Source organism: Mercenaria mercenaria, chromosome 6 (assembly GCF_021730395.1).
Source record: "Mercenaria mercenaria strain notata chromosome 6, MADL_Memer_1, whole genome shotgun sequence".
NCBI lineage: Eukaryota > Metazoa > Mollusca > Bivalvia > Venerida > Veneridae > Mercenaria > Mercenaria mercenaria.
The window spans coordinates 4,036,335-4,054,393 of NC_069366.1; the positions used below are offsets into that span (position 1 = coordinate 4,036,335).

Consider the following 18,059-nt stretch of genomic DNA (forward strand, 5'->3'; position numbering starts at 1 on the left):
ATTGCCTTGTTTGCACACGATTTTTCTCCCGTTCCCGTGTTAATACATGAGCGGATCCAGTGAAAAATGTAGTTTTTATGCAAGAATTCATTTTATTATTGTTCTGTTATCAATACCTGGGTACGATATATCATCAGTACTTTATTAACTAATTTACTAATTTAACTGTTTGTGGCGGAAAGGGCATGAAACTGTAATATTTCATCATTCGTGCTGTTTTGATCACTCCAGACATTGGAAATTGTTTCCATCCTCGTGGTCAATGAGCAGGACTTTCTCCCTTATAACTTCTTAGCTATATATGGGACCAGCTGACAACGGGCTATCACAGCAGATCTAAACGTTTTGAAACTTTTCCAATTAAATGGTGATCTTAACCTCTGGCAGCGGCCCCATAGCAACAAGGCCTTGAAGGGTCATATACTGACCACAGTATTGTGCTATGAAGTTCAACAGCAATGGGCCAAGAAACCCTGCATTCCTTAACTTTACGGCAAATACTTGTGCAAAGTTAAAATCCAGTCAGAATTATTAGTTATGGCCCCCAACACTGACAGGTCATATGGCTTACTAGAAGGTGTAAAGGGCGGGACTGGTAAGATCGATCCGTAGACCAACGCTCTACCTACTGAGCTAAGCGGGCGGGCAGAAGTTATATAGTGACAGAAGTTCTCAAAAATTTCCTTTAAATTACCTCCCCTGATAGTTTTGGTTTTTCAAGAGTTATCTCCCCTGAAAACATGAAAAAAAAAATTTTTTCTCCTATTCCCTACTGGGAATTTTAGATTTCTTTTTGATATTTGTATCAGAATCATATAATGCAGCTTTCTACCGCAAAATTTTCTCAAAACTGAAGTTCAGATTCTCATAATCAAAGAAATTATATATTTCCCATAGGCATCAATGTTAACTTCAATACCGATTATCTCCCCAAAAAATGATAAAATTTGAAAAATCTCTCGTTGAAACGTTTTTAATTTTGAATGTCTTTAAAGCGACCAAATTTCATTTAAATATTACCATCCAGTTACAAGATATGAAATATGGCTATTACACCATGATATCATTAAATTAAACAAGAGGGTCATGATGACCCTGGATCGCTCCAAATGTCAAACTGATGATAAAATATTAAGAAAGTCAGTAGGTAACATTCATGGTCAATGAAATTCAGTTTTACGATTTGCGTGCAAACTGTGTAGGTCATTAAAATTTCAAGGCTGTATCTTAGAAAACAAGAAAGTAGGTCAGTAGGTCAAGGTCACAGTCAAGTGACATCATACTACTTGGGGTCATCAGGTAATTATAACTAAACAGTCTTGGAAATAGGATCAGATGATTTTTTAAGTATTTTTCCTATATAACTCACATAATAACTAAGTGACCCCAGGGCGGAGCCTCTTTTAACCCTAGGGGTATAATTTGAACAGTTTTGGTAGAGGATTACTAGACAATGCATCATACCAAATATCAAAAGCCTAGGTCGTATGGTTTCAGACAAGATTTTTAAAGCTTTTTCCTATATAAAACTTGGGACCCCCAGGGCAGGGCCTCTTTCCACACCAGGGGCACAATTTGAACAATTTTGGTTGAGGAACATTACAATGCTACAAACCAAATATCAAAGGTCTAAGTGTTGTGGTTTCAGACAAGAAGATTTTTAAACTTTTTTTCCTATATGTCTATGTAAAACTTGGGACCCCCGGGGCAGGGCCACATTTGACCCTAGGGGGATAATTTGAACAATCTTGGTAGAGGACCACTAGATGATGCAACATACCAAATATCAAACCCCTAGGCCATGTGGTTTTGTACAAGAAGATTTTCCCTATATAAACCATGTGACCCCCAGGTTGGGGCCATATTTGACCCTAGGGGGATAATTTGAATAATTTTGGTAAAGGACCACTAGATGATGCTACACACCAGATATCAAAGCCCTAGGCCCTGTGGTTTTGGACAAGAAGATTTTTTAAGTTTTTCCTTTCGGTTGCCACGGCAACCTGAGTTCTGCATGGAATTCAATTCTTTGAATAATTTTGAAAGGGGGCCATCCAAGGATCATTCCTGTGAAGTTTGGTGTAATTCTGCCCAGTGGTTTTCAAGAAGAAGAAGTTTTTAGAAATTGTTGACGCACGACAGACATCAAGCGGTCACAATAGCTCACCTTGTCACTTTGTGACAGGTGAGCTAAAAACACCAAAAACAAATGTCATGATTCAATAACTTTATTCCAAGAAGTCTTCAGTACACATGAAAGAACAGGTATCAGTGACTAATATACATATACTATACACATTGACTAAGTCATTTTCCAGTATACAAAGTCAGTAAGAGATAAATGAAACATCAACTGAAATGTTTCAGTGCTAAATTAAAATTCATATATACAAATATAGCACTGTGATTAATATAAATGTAGGAAATCAAAATTATACACAAGACTTTTCACCATAACCAGGAAACATCCAGCTGACTTTCCTAGACTCCGACTTATAGCGAGCTAAAGACTCGAGCTTTCTGAAAACACGAGTATACTTTCACATATGTATAGCGATGGTTTTTAAAACTAAGGCCCACCTGTCGGTGAGAATGTCTTTTCTCCACAGTGAAGACAGCACATCATCAGATTGCTTATTCAACACTCAAAAATCCTACGAAAGGTTTCCAGTTACTGGCAAAAAATAATTTCATTCTTTTTCAATTAAACATAAAGTTTAGAAGAAACTGGAATACTCCTAAAGAAAACTTGACCAATAGTGAACGATGTCACCGTGACATTAGCTTCCCTGTAATATTGCAATGTATGATATTCACTCTACTAGGTATAACACTAAATTAAACATTTTTAAGTGAAAATTTAAAAACATGTTAATTCTGATTTCCTCTAGCTGACTTTGAGGTTTTGCCTCATTTCATTTTTTTGTATATGTTTATGTGTTTCTAACCAAAAGTACCAAACTGTCACAATCATCGGCAACTTCTTCAATTTCGACTGATTCAAGGGCTATAACTCCAGAACAACAAAGGATACCTGACTGTTTACTGAACTTAGTCAAGATAATATACCCACAGACATTATAAATTTGGGGTAAACATTTGATAACAACTACTCAAATTAGACAGCAGACTGTCAATTTTCTCAATCATTCGTCATTCAAGGGCCATAACCCCAGGACCACAAAGACAATCCGGATGGTTACTGAACTTAGTCAAGATGTTATGCCCATAAACATTGTGACCCAGTTTGGTGAACAATGGATAACAACTGCTTAATTTAGAATGCGGACATCTTTAGCAGATGCCACCTGCCTGCTGCTACAAGTCAAATAATATGTCCCATTTCACAGGCGTATACTAAAAATGAAGCAAATACTTAAAACAAATTAACTTTGTACTAGGTACGGTATATTAAATATACCAGGTATATTAACTTGAAATGTCAAAGGCAAAGGCTGATCTTAAAGAAGTTGCTTTTTTTCATAGGACAACACACATAATTGAAACTAACTTAATTCAGTTTCATTTTGTTGTTTCTGAATAGTATATAATAATAAAAGTCTGCTTTCCCTTTTTTTAAACAAAAGTAGCAAAAACATAAAAATTTATGACACAAACTTATTTACAATTATACTAATGATACAATAAAATCAGATCATTTTTTCTCAAAATAACCAGCCATATTCAAATCTGTTTGACAATATTTATACAAGTCAATTGAGAAAAACATCCGATTTCATACTTGCATGTGTTCCAAAATTGTTGTCAATCCAACAATAACTTATTTTTTTTTAAATTTTGTAAGAAATCTAGATTCACTAACTAAGTAATGGAGTTGATACAGGTTTACTCATGTGTATCAGTTTTCCTTATAACTTCTCACATAGTTTTTACAATCACAGTGAGACCAAGATAGCTCTGAAATCCCTATCTCCCTACCCTAGCAGGCTTTACAATGTAACTGGAATGTCAAACTGACAACAATTTTGAAATGAAGGATGAAAAATGATCAAGACATATATCTGAAAGTAATTGGTATAATAATGAATATTGCAAACATAACAAATCCCGATTTACTTATATATAATTTTGACATTATGTCTGATGAATCAGATAAAAACATAACACACATACATGCATCCAGTGATCTGACAAATGAACAGATAGGAAGAAAGATGACGAAATGCAGATTTGAGAAAGTAAGGTACTAAAACAAATTGACAGAGACAGAAAGATGTACATGCATAATGTAAAGGAACAAATGAAATGAAATGTTTTTTTACACCCATTACTCATCCAAGAATTTGTGATAGTGCATTTATACTAAAGGAAAAATCAGCCATAAACAAATAAAAAAAAAATAAGCATAGCATCGTTTAAAATTTCGTTCAGAAAAATAAATACAAAGTACACACTGCACACAGAACTTGAAAGCTGGCACTGACTGTATATGCAGAGCCCCCGCATCCACTTATACTTGCATGGCGTAACATTAACACATACACTTTCACTCAATCTGACATATCCATTAGCAATCATATCATTAACTTTAACATTAGCACAAAAAGTAGCTACCTGCTTCTTTTTGTCGATGCAGTTAGTCACTTTTGGTGCAAACGTGTATAAATGTTAACCGGTACTTTTTTTCAACCAATCAAAATTAATTTTTTTTATTTTTCCAGTACTTTTTCATGAAGAGTGTACAAACTGTACAATTTATTAAGAGGCATAACAATTTATATCTGCACTGTAAAAGTAATAAAAACACTAGTAGTTGGACAGAGGCCACAAAGTGAAATTTTCATCATAGTCACTATGCTTCCTCCCTATTAAAGTCTTTCACTTGTAACCCCTCACACATGGCCAAAATGTATCAGTAATTGAACGAGGCCATTATCGTAAAAGAAGAAGATTTCACATCACAGCCTATGTCCTAAAATAAATGCATTTTGTGATTAATTCAATACATATTATTTACATGTCTACCCCATAGGGAATTTGTAAGTTAATAGGAAAAAAGAAGACTACATATTTGATCTGACAAAATAAATTCAATTTTATGAAACCTTGCTACCGAATACAAAAATGTATTTGTAAGGCCCATGGCAGGACTCATTGGAACTTTCAGATCAGTTCCATTATCCAAACTAAACTATTCTCAAATTCTGCATCTTGAAAATAATAAGCCTGTCTGAAAGTAAAACTTTTCTGTGGACCACAGTTTTATTTTTTTATGGAAAATACATTTCTTGCTATCAATTTTAAAAGGCTTTAGACACCAATTTTAACTAACAAATTTTTATTCTGGCTAATTTTTGCAAATTCAAAGTTAAAGAAATAATAAAAGAGCACTCTCATCTTCAAAGCACATTACTTACATGGTTTGCATGTTGTCTTTTCAGAAACATTGCACACTAAAATTTTAAACACTGGCTTTCTCTTTTACAAATCTGACAAACGAGATTGCTCAATTCAAATAAACCCTTTAAATAAAACAGAAAAAAATGCTTATGTAGGATTCATTTTGCAAGTAAGATTTTTTTGCCATTAGGAATGTGGTTCAACCCTTGATAATGAGTCAATTCATACATACAAAATACAGAAATGAACAATAAAAAATCATCATACAAGTTATGTAAAACTTCATACTCCACAATTCTGTAATGTATTCTGACAAATTAAATTCATTGTACTGTATTTTTCAGTATATTTTATTAAATTATATATGCAAAACACTTAAATATCTGAAACACTAAAACTAAATACATCTTGATAAATTATGCAACTCGGTGATCAAATCTGTTCTGTTGATATTTCACACTCACGACTCTTACTTTATTGCCTGCAAATTATCACAGTGGTCCATTTTAGTCTCGGTTTTCTATTTCCGTGTTACAAACACTGTTAGCGAGACTGTTCTTTTGGTGTGTAGTTCTCTAAAATCCACGGATGTGTCATTGTTTTCTCCAAAGACAGTCGCTGCCGTGGGTCGTGTTTTAACAGCTGTAAATGACAGAATACAAAGTTTAAATCTGGGACTAGAGTCATAATATTGTATAAGGCCTACAATACATTTTATTACACTTCCTGTGCTAGTTAACTCTTAATGATGCTTTAAAGTGAATGGGATTAGATCATCTTATGTCACATTGCATGAACATGTGGGGTTTAAATATATATAGGATTGTTTATTTGACATAACATGTATATATTATTATATTCAATATTGTATGTATGTTCAGCTCTTCAGTATTGGAGGAAATAAAAGAATCTATCTAACTTTATTATTACATATTCATTTGTACACTATGCGCTTTATTATTACACTACATCACTTTATTATTACATAGTCATTTTTATTATTACACTATGTACTTTATGTTTACACTTTGAACAGTACTATCTGAACATTAAACATTCATGTCCAGTACTAGCATAAAACAAAAGTTCTAAGCAACCTAAGTGTATTTGCATCACAGTCAGAAATATAAAACACAAGTTTAACCCTTATCATGCTGGACACGATCGACTCTGCCGTTACGACCAGTGTAGATCATGAGCAGCCTGCACATCCATGCAGTCTGATCATGATCTGCACTGTTCGCCATTCATTCAGTAACTTTTTGGTATGCACCCCTTTTAACAGTTAATGGTACTGACCAAATTGAAAGATGGACAAGTTCATTATAGAAATTTAGCAGGGTAAGAGCTAACATTGTGTATTCATAAAACTGCAGCTTTTTTCACAAGTTTATTTTTTAAGTTATAAAAGCTGAGCAAGAAATATTTCAACTGACTACTATATCTGTGCAGTAGATATAGAAATGACTAAAACAGCTTACACTAGAAATGAGATCCCTAGCACCAGGCGAGACGTAAGATGGGTATCTTATGTCTACTTTTGTTATTCTTCTGTAAGTTTCTGAATTACTCTCTGTCTCAAATGGCGGTTTGCCGACCAGCAATTCATAGCAGAGTACACCCAGACTCCAGAGGTCGACACATTCATCGTGGTAAGTCCCCTCAATCATCTCTGGTGGAAGGTAGTCTAGTGTCCCACATAGAGTTGTTCTCCTGAATAAATGTAAAGGAAGATATTTCGTTCTATTTTAATTTATGTTAAGTGTAGTTTTTTTAACAGTAATTCAGTTAATCTAAAAATCATTTCTGGTTTTGTCCAGTACTGACTTGTTCACTGAAAGCGTACTAAAACTACCCTACTGCACATGAATCAATGGTTAAACTTTTTTAGTTAAATCATCAATGAAAACATGTATTAATGAGAATTCATTTTTGTGGGCTTAAAATTTCATGGTTCTAGCACAAATGGCTATTTTGTAGGGACATGAACTCATAATTTCAAATTTTGATGATACAGTAATTGGGAACTTAATTTGTTGACAGCTAATTTCCCAGATTGACATAACTTACTAAATCCATGAATATTTATGATTTCACAGTTCCTCGCCTGGAATTCTATCTCTGGACCTTTCAGTTCAGTCTCAAGAACTGACTGAACCATGCATACAACTTTGCTGTAACTTTTCAAGACCTGTCACTTGTCACATGTAACAGAACTTGAGGTCAACAGCAGTCTCGAATCTCTAGCATCTGACTGGTTCTTTCAAAATGAAACTAAATTAACCACTGGCAAAGCTGCATTCTGAGACTCATCTCCGTTAATCTGTTTTGCACCTATAAAACCTGGGAAATGGACTTACTCCTTGCCCGTCCAGATGAGATAAGTAAATAAAGTTGAGTACAAACCTTGAAGATGGAGCGTGTACAGACCACCCAAAGTCGGCAATCTTAAGATCTGAGGTAAGTCCTAGTAGCAGGTTCTCTGGCTTGATATCCCTGTGTATAACTTTCTTACTGTGACAGTATTTCAGCGCATTGGCTAACTGGTAGATATACTGTAAAACAAACAACACAATTGCAGATCAAGACTCAGGATCATCCAAATTCAAGAAATCCGAAATCTGACTTCAGATCCACATTTTATACATGATGTAACTTGAAACAAGGAATTGGGATTAAAAGAAATTTTTGCAGTGTATGTTATTATACAGCAACGCATATCATGATATATTATCTGAAATGTGATGTCTTCAAATGAACTCGCAAGTTTTTTTCTGTTTCTATTACCGGTAGCCTACCTGCTATACAATGTACCATCATCATAGTGTGGTATGCAAATAAGATTATCAATTACATGTAAATACATGACAATTTAAAACAAACATATCCATTAAACAAGCTGTTGTAAGAGATATATTCCCCAACATACGGGCAGGTATATCCAAGAATTTGCGAGATGGATCTGCCGTATAAACCAACAGGCTACTGTATTCTCAAGACGATTATATACAGATGCAGCAAAAATAGCTTGTAATAGGATTTTATCATGTTACTGCATTTTTGTCCACAAACAACAAAATTATTTCATGACCGACATATAGCTAGGTCAATTATTAGCATTGTTTGCAAGTATGAATAGCTGTGGCATAGAACAGTTGATGTTTTAAAGTTCCAAGTAATTCATTAATTTATATGCCCCTTTCTAATGCATGCACTTTATATCAGTTATATACCTGGATGGAAAAAAATATTGTACCATGTCAGACATAATAGTTTGGAAATTTTACACAGTGATATTGTACATTTTTTACAAACTAATAAAATAATGGTTTTTAGGTAATACCCCACATCCCTACTCAAAACAATTTTCTTTATTCTTTCCCTTTAGTATGTTGTTATTGCACTTGCAGCACATGCAAAAGTACAAACGATGAATTCAGTTCTCTAAATCTAGTAAATATTATTTCTACCAATGCCTAAATGTCTAAAATGTCATTAAACATTTCTTCTGAAAATTTCTTGTCAAAATACAGAATTAAGATTTTTGGATAACATTTGTTTTGTTTTTTTCAATGAAGTAACAAGTTGATAGCTTGAAACTAGTACATCCAATTATGATTTGCAATCTCATGAAGTGTGAAATTCAACCGTCATATACTAGATAAATACTGTCATACCTTAGCGGTAACTTTTTCATCAAATCTTTTCTGTTTTGTCAACTCCTTGTACAGTTCTCCTTTTGGTGCATACTCCAAGATCAAATAAACTCTAGTTTTGTCATGAAAGTATCCAAACAGACGTAATATATTGTCATGTCTGCAATAAAAACAGTCATCAAGTATTCATCAATGTTTCAAATACTTTGCTTGTTTAAATTTTCTGTTAAAATTTTAAATAGCACTGAATGTAACAAAACTTTGCAAGTGTACTCCTTAGCTATAATAGCACATCTCACTGAAATATAAATATGAAGTATGGATTAAAAACTTTTAAACCTGCTGGAATCACTGAGATACAGAAAAACCAAGTGTGCAGACCCTATCAGTCACTTATTATGATCATGTGAGGGTAATGCAATGATTTCAATTCCTTTCATACACAAACTGTCGCCACAGATCCACATGGGACTCCTTATAGAAAGCTGAGAAGAATTTCAGATGTTGCTTTGGCTTTAATATCGTTTTCCTACAGTATTTCAGTTATGTAACTGCGGGCAGTTAACTTAACCAGCGTTCCTGGATTCTGTACCAGTACAAACCTGTTCTCCACAAGTAACTGCCAACTTCTCCACATGAATCAGAGGTGGAGGACAAATGATTTCAGACACAATGGCTTGTATCAAATTGTCAGAGAAGAAAAGCCCCGCTGGGGATCCACCTCACGACCCCGCAATTCATTGATCTGCGCTCTACCTGAATTTCAGATGCACAAATACAGTTGAAACTCTGTATTTAAAACTTGTCTATCTAAAATTCTCCAAACATTTTCAAGTCCCGTTCTGAAAACGTGCACAAAGTATCATTTTAAGTCAAATTTTTGTGATCTTAAACTAAAACACTTGATTCCTTGGAATTCAAGAAACAATTGTACAAAGTATCAATGCAACCTGAATACTTGGCGTCCTTAAATTTAAGTTTAAACAAGAGCTGTTTATAAACTAAAGCTGTCAGTCTTTCGACAGACTAAACAAGACCCACGTAACACCACCTTTTTGTACAAAATAAGAACCTTTTATTTCAAATTTTAAGTTGAAATGGGGCCATTTGATCTTAGCTTGTGTTTTATAATCATATACCATGTGTGTACCAATTAAGAAATAATTTATAGCAAAAGAGTGTTTTAACACTATTTATGCAGATGGGCGGTTATACGGTGGGTGTAATAATTTCAAGCGGGCACAGCCCGAGCGAAATTATTTGTACCACATATTACTGCCCGAGTGTATAAAAAGTGTTAAAACACGGTTTTGCTATAAATTATTTCGAATCTTATATCATGCCCTTAATCTAAAACAGTAGATAAAATGTAGTAGCGCTCTTTCTTGGTCGCAACAAAAACATTGTCACCGCACGTTAACGTTACGTCATTGTTGCATAAGTGTTTTAACAGAGAAAAGCTTATTAGAATAATGAATTAATCCATTCATCCTTTCAAAAGTTATTGAATGAAAATCAACATTTAGCAAAATTTTAAGTCGGAAAAGGGCCATAATTGAAATGAATTTCTTTTACTATAGCAAAGATCAGTATTTTAAACAAAAACTGGTATAAAACTTTTTGCTTTCAAATTGTAGTTGTGAAAATGACTAACAATGTTAACTGATTTTAAAGTAACTTGATCAAAATAATCATTTGTGGTTTTAAAGAAATATCCTAGGAATTTTTTTATTTCAGAAGCAGCACAAAAGAAACATTGCCTCTATTTGAAAGTCTGGCATTAAACAGATCTAGCTTCTAACTTGCATTCCAGCAAATAAACTAGATGTGTGTTCATAGGACATAAGACATAGTCTATAATTGCAAATGAATTATATAAATGTACAATTTATCAATTTTACCTCAAGTGTGATTGTATTTCTATTTCACGTCTTAGTTGATGTTCTACCCAGATTTCTGTAACTGTGACTTAAATAACACCTGAAAGTCAAACAAATAGGGTAAACATGACATCTGCTTTTCCTGGCTAATCAGAAAGCCATCTGTGGCTGTCTGAACAATGAATACAACTTTCTTCAGAGCTACAATGTAAGGGCACTGTTTACGCTAAATGCTCATAAGTATGACCACTTTCACAGTGACCTTAAAAATGCCTTTCTTTAGAAGTTTAAAAGGGCAATTTACTGGTATCTGAAACATACTCTAAAATATACTTACAATAAAATCGAGAAAATAAAAGGGCTCATCAGAATGAAGCCACATTTTATGGTTTTTTAAACAGTGAAAAAACTGTTCTCCAAAAGAAATTGAGGTCTGTTACAAAATGTCATATTTACCAAAACAATCTCCAAATACCGGTAACATAATTTATAGCTTTAATGTATAAAAAACAAGAGCTGTCCCTAAGACAGCCAAGCTCGACTCTTCGAAATATTGTCCCAGAAGCAGGAAAATATTGACCAAAAATGTTAAATATCAAAAGAGTTTTAAGTTCAAAAGGGGGAATAATTTGACCAAAATGCATATCAGTTATGGGACTTGCTGCTATCAACTAGTTTTATAACCCCAAAGGCACATGTGAAGTTTCAATTCAATATCTGCATTAGTTCTGGAGATAGAAACTTGCATGTAAAACTTTAACCAGAATTTTCAAAGTCCAAAAGGGGGCATAATTTGCCCAAAATACATGCCAGAGTTATGGCACTTGATCCACTGAGGTTAGTAATTCATCTAGAAAAACCAAAAATAAGTTTCAAATCTATATGCCTTTTAGTAATAGCTGTATGTACTTGCACGCAAAACTTTAACCAGAATTTGCTAAGTCCAAAAGGGGGCATAATTTGGCCAAAATGAAGGTCAGAGTTATGGGACTTGCTGCCATCAACTAGTTTTATAACCCCGAAGACACATGTGAAGTTTCAAATCAATATCTGCATTAGTTTTGGAGATAATAACTTGCATGTAAAACTTTAACCAAAATTTTCTAAGTCTAAAAGGGGGCATAATTTGCTCAAAAAACATGTCAGAGTTATAGGACTTGACCCAGTGAAGTTGGTAATTGATCTAGAAAAAGAAAAAATAAGTTTCAAATCTATATGCCTTTTAGAAATAGCTGTATGTATTTGCACGCAAAACTTTAACCAGAATTTTCTAAGTCCAAAAGGGGGCATAATTTGGCCAAAATGAAGGTCAGAGTTATGGACTTGCTGCTATCAACTAGTTTTATAACCCCGAAGACACATGTGAAGTTTCAAATCAATATTTGCATTAGTTTTGGAGATAGTAACTTGCATGTAAAACTTTAACCAAAATTTTCTAAGTCTAAAAGGGGGCATAATTTGCCCAAAATACATGTCAGAGTTATGGGTCTTGGCCCAGTGAGGTTGGTAATTGATCTAGAAAAAGAAAAAATAAGTTTCAAATCTATATGCCTTTTAGAAATAGCTGTATGTACTTGCACGCAAAACTTTAACCAGAATTTTCTAAGTCCAAAAGGGGGCATAATTTGGCCAAAATGAAGGTCAGAGTTATGGGACTTGCTGCTATCAACTAGTTTTATAACCCCGAAGACACATGTGAAGTTTCAAATCAATATCTGCGTTAGTTTTGGAGATAGTTACTTGCATGTAAAACTTTAACCAAAATTTTCTAAGTCCAAAAGGGGGCATAATTTGCTCAAAATACATGTCAGAGTTATGGGACTTGACCCAGAGAGGTTGGTAATTGACCTAGAAAAAGAAAAAAATAAGTTTCAAAGCTATATGCCTTTAATTGATGGCTGTATGTACTTGCATGCAAAAACTTAACCAAGGTGTGACGCCGACGCCGACACCAGAGTGAGTAGAATAGCTAGACTATTCTTCGAATAGTCGAGCTAAAAATCATGTGTACACTGATCACTAAAATGTTCCATTCTAATAATGAAGAAAAAGTACATAGTACTTACCTTCAAAGCTACTATGTATTTACTATGCTTCTCTCTAGCCAAGTAAACATTTCCAAACTTCCCCTTCCCCAAAGGCTTGCCTATATCAAAATCTTCAAGTGACCACTTTTTCCTGCAAAAACAATATTTCCTTCAATTTCACACATTTGTGCAATAGAATATCACATGGCAGTGCTTTTTTCAGTTTTCAGGGGAAATGGTGGTTGGGGCTTCTGGGATGGGGAAATTGTCTTGTAACTACCTGAATAGATGGGAAATTTTGCTGTAATGAAAACAGTTATTTTCAATGAATATAGTACACTCTAGCAGTAAATGCTTAAAGCAGTTAAAGTACACTGTCTTTTGTTTACATGCAATTGTTTACATATTAAATGCAGGGGTGTAAAATTCCACTCGCCCGCTGGCTTTGGCGAGTAAGTCTGGGCAGGACGAGTGGACCCCGTTGTATACTTCACCAACTGCTTTTTACATTGTAACTTTACCAAAATTCAGCAAAAAATGTTTTGAATTACATCACGAAAAAAGATAACGGTAGACGCTTTAAAATTCAATCACCTACCGATAACGATTGCGCGCTAGACTGTGATTATTATTATTATCGATGCAGTTATTACAAGAAAACCATGTACCGTACGCCAGTCAAGATAAACTTATTTATCAGAGTTAATGTTATTATCGTCACCGTTTATTTTCCAATACTTTGTCAAAGCATGGCAAACCAACAGCTGTAGTTTATTTGGAGAGCGACCTGGTGACCTTGACCTTTGATCTGGTGACCCCAAAGTCAGTAGGGCTCGCGTACTCAATAAGTACTATCAGCATGTGAAGTCTGAAGGTCCTGGGTGCAGTGGTTCGCTAGTGAAGTGCCTTCATGCAAAAAGTTAACGTTGTGACGAACGTAGAAAAGAACTAATGGACGGTCAGTTGAAAACTAATATGCCTCCCTTCCGGGGCATAAAAATACAGTGAAAGGAAAAGAAAAATGTCTGCTGTGAAAAGAAAATTTAAGCATAACAAATATGATTAATCAAAAAGGAAACAAGAGGGCCAAGATGGCCCTAGGTCGCTCACCTAAGAAACACACCATAACAGTGTAAAACATGTCTGACCTAGTGATTTCATGGAAACAAATATTCTGACCAATTTTCAATAAGATTGGACCAAAAAATTGGTCTCTTGCGATAAAACAAGCATTTTCTTGGATATGACCTAGTTTTTGACCCTAGATGACCCATGTTCAAACTCGACCTAGATTTTATCAAGGCAATCATTCTGACCAAAATTCATGAAGATCAATTGAAAAATACAGCCTCTATCACATACACAAGTTTTTTCTTTGATCTGACCAAGTGACCTAGTTTTTGACCTCAGATGACCCATATTCAAATTCGACCTACATTTCATCAAGGCAATCATCCTGACCAAAGTTCATAAAAATCAATTGAAAAAAACAGTCTCTATCGCATACACAAGATTTTTCTTTAATTTGACCTAGTGACCTAGTTTTTGACCTCAGATAACCCATATTCAAACTCAACCTAGATTTCATCAAGGCAATCACTCTGACCAGATTTCATGAAGATCAATTGAAAAATACATCCTCTACTGCATACACAATGTTTTTCTTCGATTTGACCTAGTGACCTAGTTTTTGATCCCAGATGACCCATTTTCGAACTCGGCCTAGATTTTATCAAGGTAATCATTCTGGCTAAATTTCATGAAGATCAGTTGAAAAATACAGCCTCTATTGTATACACAAGGTTTTTCTTTGATTTGACCTAGTTTTTGATCCCAGATGACCCATTTGCGAACTTGGTCTAAATTTCATCTAGGTAATCATTCTGACCAAAATTCATGAAGATCAATTGAAAAATACAGCCTCTATCGCATACACAAGGTTTTTCCTTGATCTGACCTAGTGACCTAGTTTTTGACCCAAGATGACCCATTTTCAAAATCGGCCTAGATTTCATCAAGGTTATCATTCTGACCAAAATTCATGAAGACCAATTGAAAAATACCGCCTCTATCACATACACAAGATTTTTCTTTGATTTGGTCTAGTGACCTAGTTTTTGACCCGAGATGACCCATTTTCGAACTCGGCTTAGATTTCATCAAGGTTATCATTCTGACCAATATTCATGAAGATTAACTGAAAAATACAGCCTCTATCGCATACACAAGGTTTTTCTTTGATTTGACCTAGTGACCTAGTTTTTGACCCAAGATGACCCATTTTCGAAATCAGCCTAGATTTCATCAAGGCAATCATTCTGACCAATATTCATGAAGATCAATTGAAAAATACAGCCTCTATCGCATACACAAGGTTTTTCTTTGATTTGACCTAGTGACCTAGTTTTTGACCCAAGATGACCCATTTTCGAACTCGGCCTAGATTTCATCAAGGTTATCATTCTGACCAATATTCATGAAGATTAATTGAAAAATACAGCCTCTATCGCATACACAAGGTTTTTCTTTGATTTGACCTAGTGACCTAGTTTTTGACCCGAGATGACCCATTTTCGAACTCGGCCTAGATTTCATCAAGGTTATCATTCTGACCAATATTCATAAAGATTAATTGAAAAATACAGCCTCTATCGCATACACAAGCTAAATGTTGACAGACGACAGACGACGGACGACAGACGCCGGACATCGAGCGATCAGAAAAACTCACCTGAGCATTGCTCAGGTGAGCTAACAAGAGAATATTATTTGTCTACTGTGTGTTATATATTTGAAATTTGTTTGTTGTACATACTTCTTTCATAAAAGTGAGTATTAAAAATGTCATTAAGATAGCTGTAATTTCATTAGGGTGAGTGACTGTTCACCAAGGGCAAGTAGATTTTACTGGCTACTAGTCCTGTAGGGCGAGTGGTGTGAATTTTTTTTTTACAACCCTGGAATGTACTACCAGAGTTGTTTGGAATATGTGTAATAAAAACATATTTGTGCAGAGAGGAGTCAAATTTCTCCACCCCCACCTTCTTCCCCCAATATGTAGTAGTCATTTGTGTTCAGCTTCTGTTCACTATGTTGTCAGTGATATTCTTTTGTGCATCTATGTATAAATTAATTGTCTGGTATGTTTTACAATGGGATTTAATGGGACAAAACTCAAAACATAGGAGAAAAATGTTTCATATCTGATTTGTACAACCCTTCTTAACAAGGCCATCACGAAATCATAGGTGCAAAATGAGTTTTAAAACCATCTCTTCCAGTTTCAAAACTATATCTGTTACATTTTTTTTTTGAATTGTCGACTCATTTTTGTGAATCTTCAAAGGCTGATTTCTTCAAGGTCAATATCACTAGGGAGCTAAGACTCACTGTAGGGATGAAAATGAGTTTTTGAACCATCCTACAAGGTTTCAAAGCAATATATGTAACAGTTTTTGAGAAATTGTCATTTTTTGAATTTTCAAAGGCGTAAAAAAAAACCCCCTAAACAAGGAGCTGCGTTCAAAAACACTTGATGCGTCGATACAAAGCAACCCGAGTCCGTAAAAAAAAAACCCCTAAACAAGGAGCTGCGTTCGAATATCACTTGATGCCCCCGATGGCATCCTTGTCGATACAAAGCAACCCAAGTCCAAAACGAGGTCAAGGTCAAACTGAGGTCAGGTGATGTTTGAAGATGAAGAAAGGTCACAGGTTACATGTTGCCTGCTGCACAGTAAATGGGCCAAATGTGTTAGCATCAAAGTCAAAAATTAAAGTTAAAGATTTTTTACCTGTTAAGCCTTTTTCATGAAGTTGTATGTTTTAACTTCATGAAAAAGTAAAATAATAGATAACTTTTTGCTGATTTTTGTTTTTATACATCATTTTCTATCAGTGGTTGGGCAAGGGGACGGACGTTACATGGGAATGTAAAAAGCTTGTTTCTGAGGCTGTTTACTGTCATTTAGATGAGAAAATTCACCAAATCAATAAACCAGTACATCTTTACAAGAAACTTATAAAAAATTTGCCAGAAATTAAAAAAAAAAATTTTTTTGTTATTTTACCTGTCGAAGCAGAGAAGGAAAAAAACAGCCATACTCATATTTTTCCCGTTACCATTTATAATATTATACTTAATTGGATAACAACCTTTTAAATGAAGACACAAGAACATAAGTTATTAAACAATTCAGTTTTTTGTATATTTCTTTTTTATTTAGGCTTCAAAACTAGTAAAGAGAAACTGATGGCAAAGGGGGACGGATGTTACATTATGTAGGGACGGACGTTGCACTAATTATATACATTTGTTTTTCAAGCTTTAATGTGGCTTTACTGAATAAATACAGATTCTGTTAATGTTAAACCTATCTAGATGAATGAAAAATGATACAAAGTAATAAAATAAAAAGAAATATGCTGAATTAGAGTTTTAAAATATGGAGAGAAAAAGAAAACAGTATTTTTTTATCAGGAAATTGATAGTGTTCATCCTATGTATTCACTGACTTAATGAAAGGTGTTTCTAAATTTTCATTATTATGCTAATGTCATTCAATAAAAGATATGTGTGTGGTAATTAATGGTACATGTTACTGCAAGAGTTAAGTAAATTAGGATGGACGTTACAAATTCACCATAATTTCTAACAATTTTTTTTTCAAAAACTATGTTGAAGCATAAAACAAAACGAAACAGAACAAAATGAGAAAACGTATTAAAATATTTCTTTTTATGAACATGTAAATGATATGTATCATGTAATATCATACACTTTTAAGAAAGTGACAGTAGTCATCATCTCAGCACAAGAAGGGGATAAGAGCTCTGACATCAAACACTTTTTGAACCGAGGTGAGGAGGATCATTTTGTTTCAGTTTGAATTTCACAGATACCACTATAAATCATATTCATAGATTAAGAAAAATCCCTGAAGTATGTAATCTGAAAGTAATGCTGAAAATGCATTTAGACAGACAATATGAGTTTGAAAAAAAAATACCCTGGACCCTGTACAACAGTTGGTACATTTACTTAAAATATCTTTGATTCATTGCCATGACACATCAGATTTTGTTTATGAAATGACCATAATTTAGAATTTTATTTATTCAATTTAAGGGTCTAC

The 18,059-nt window shown here is 34.2% G+C and overlaps 1 protein-coding gene across 1 annotated transcript; it reads right to left on the bottom strand.

Moving 5' to 3' along the window:
- Positions 1-2,212: 2,212 nt before the first annotated feature.
- On the bottom strand, positions 2,213-17,026 carry LOC128557933 (aurora kinase A-A-like). Its single transcript, XM_053546602.1, is given in 8 exon segments — positions 2,213-6,003; positions 6,843-7,074; positions 7,768-7,916; positions 9,039-9,177; positions 10,919-10,964; positions 10,967-10,997; positions 12,964-13,075; positions 16,995-17,026. Coding segments are annotated over 8 exon segments (840 nt in total). The 3' UTR covers positions 2,213-5,904.
- Between the last annotated feature and the right edge of the window lie 1,033 nt (positions 17,027-18,059).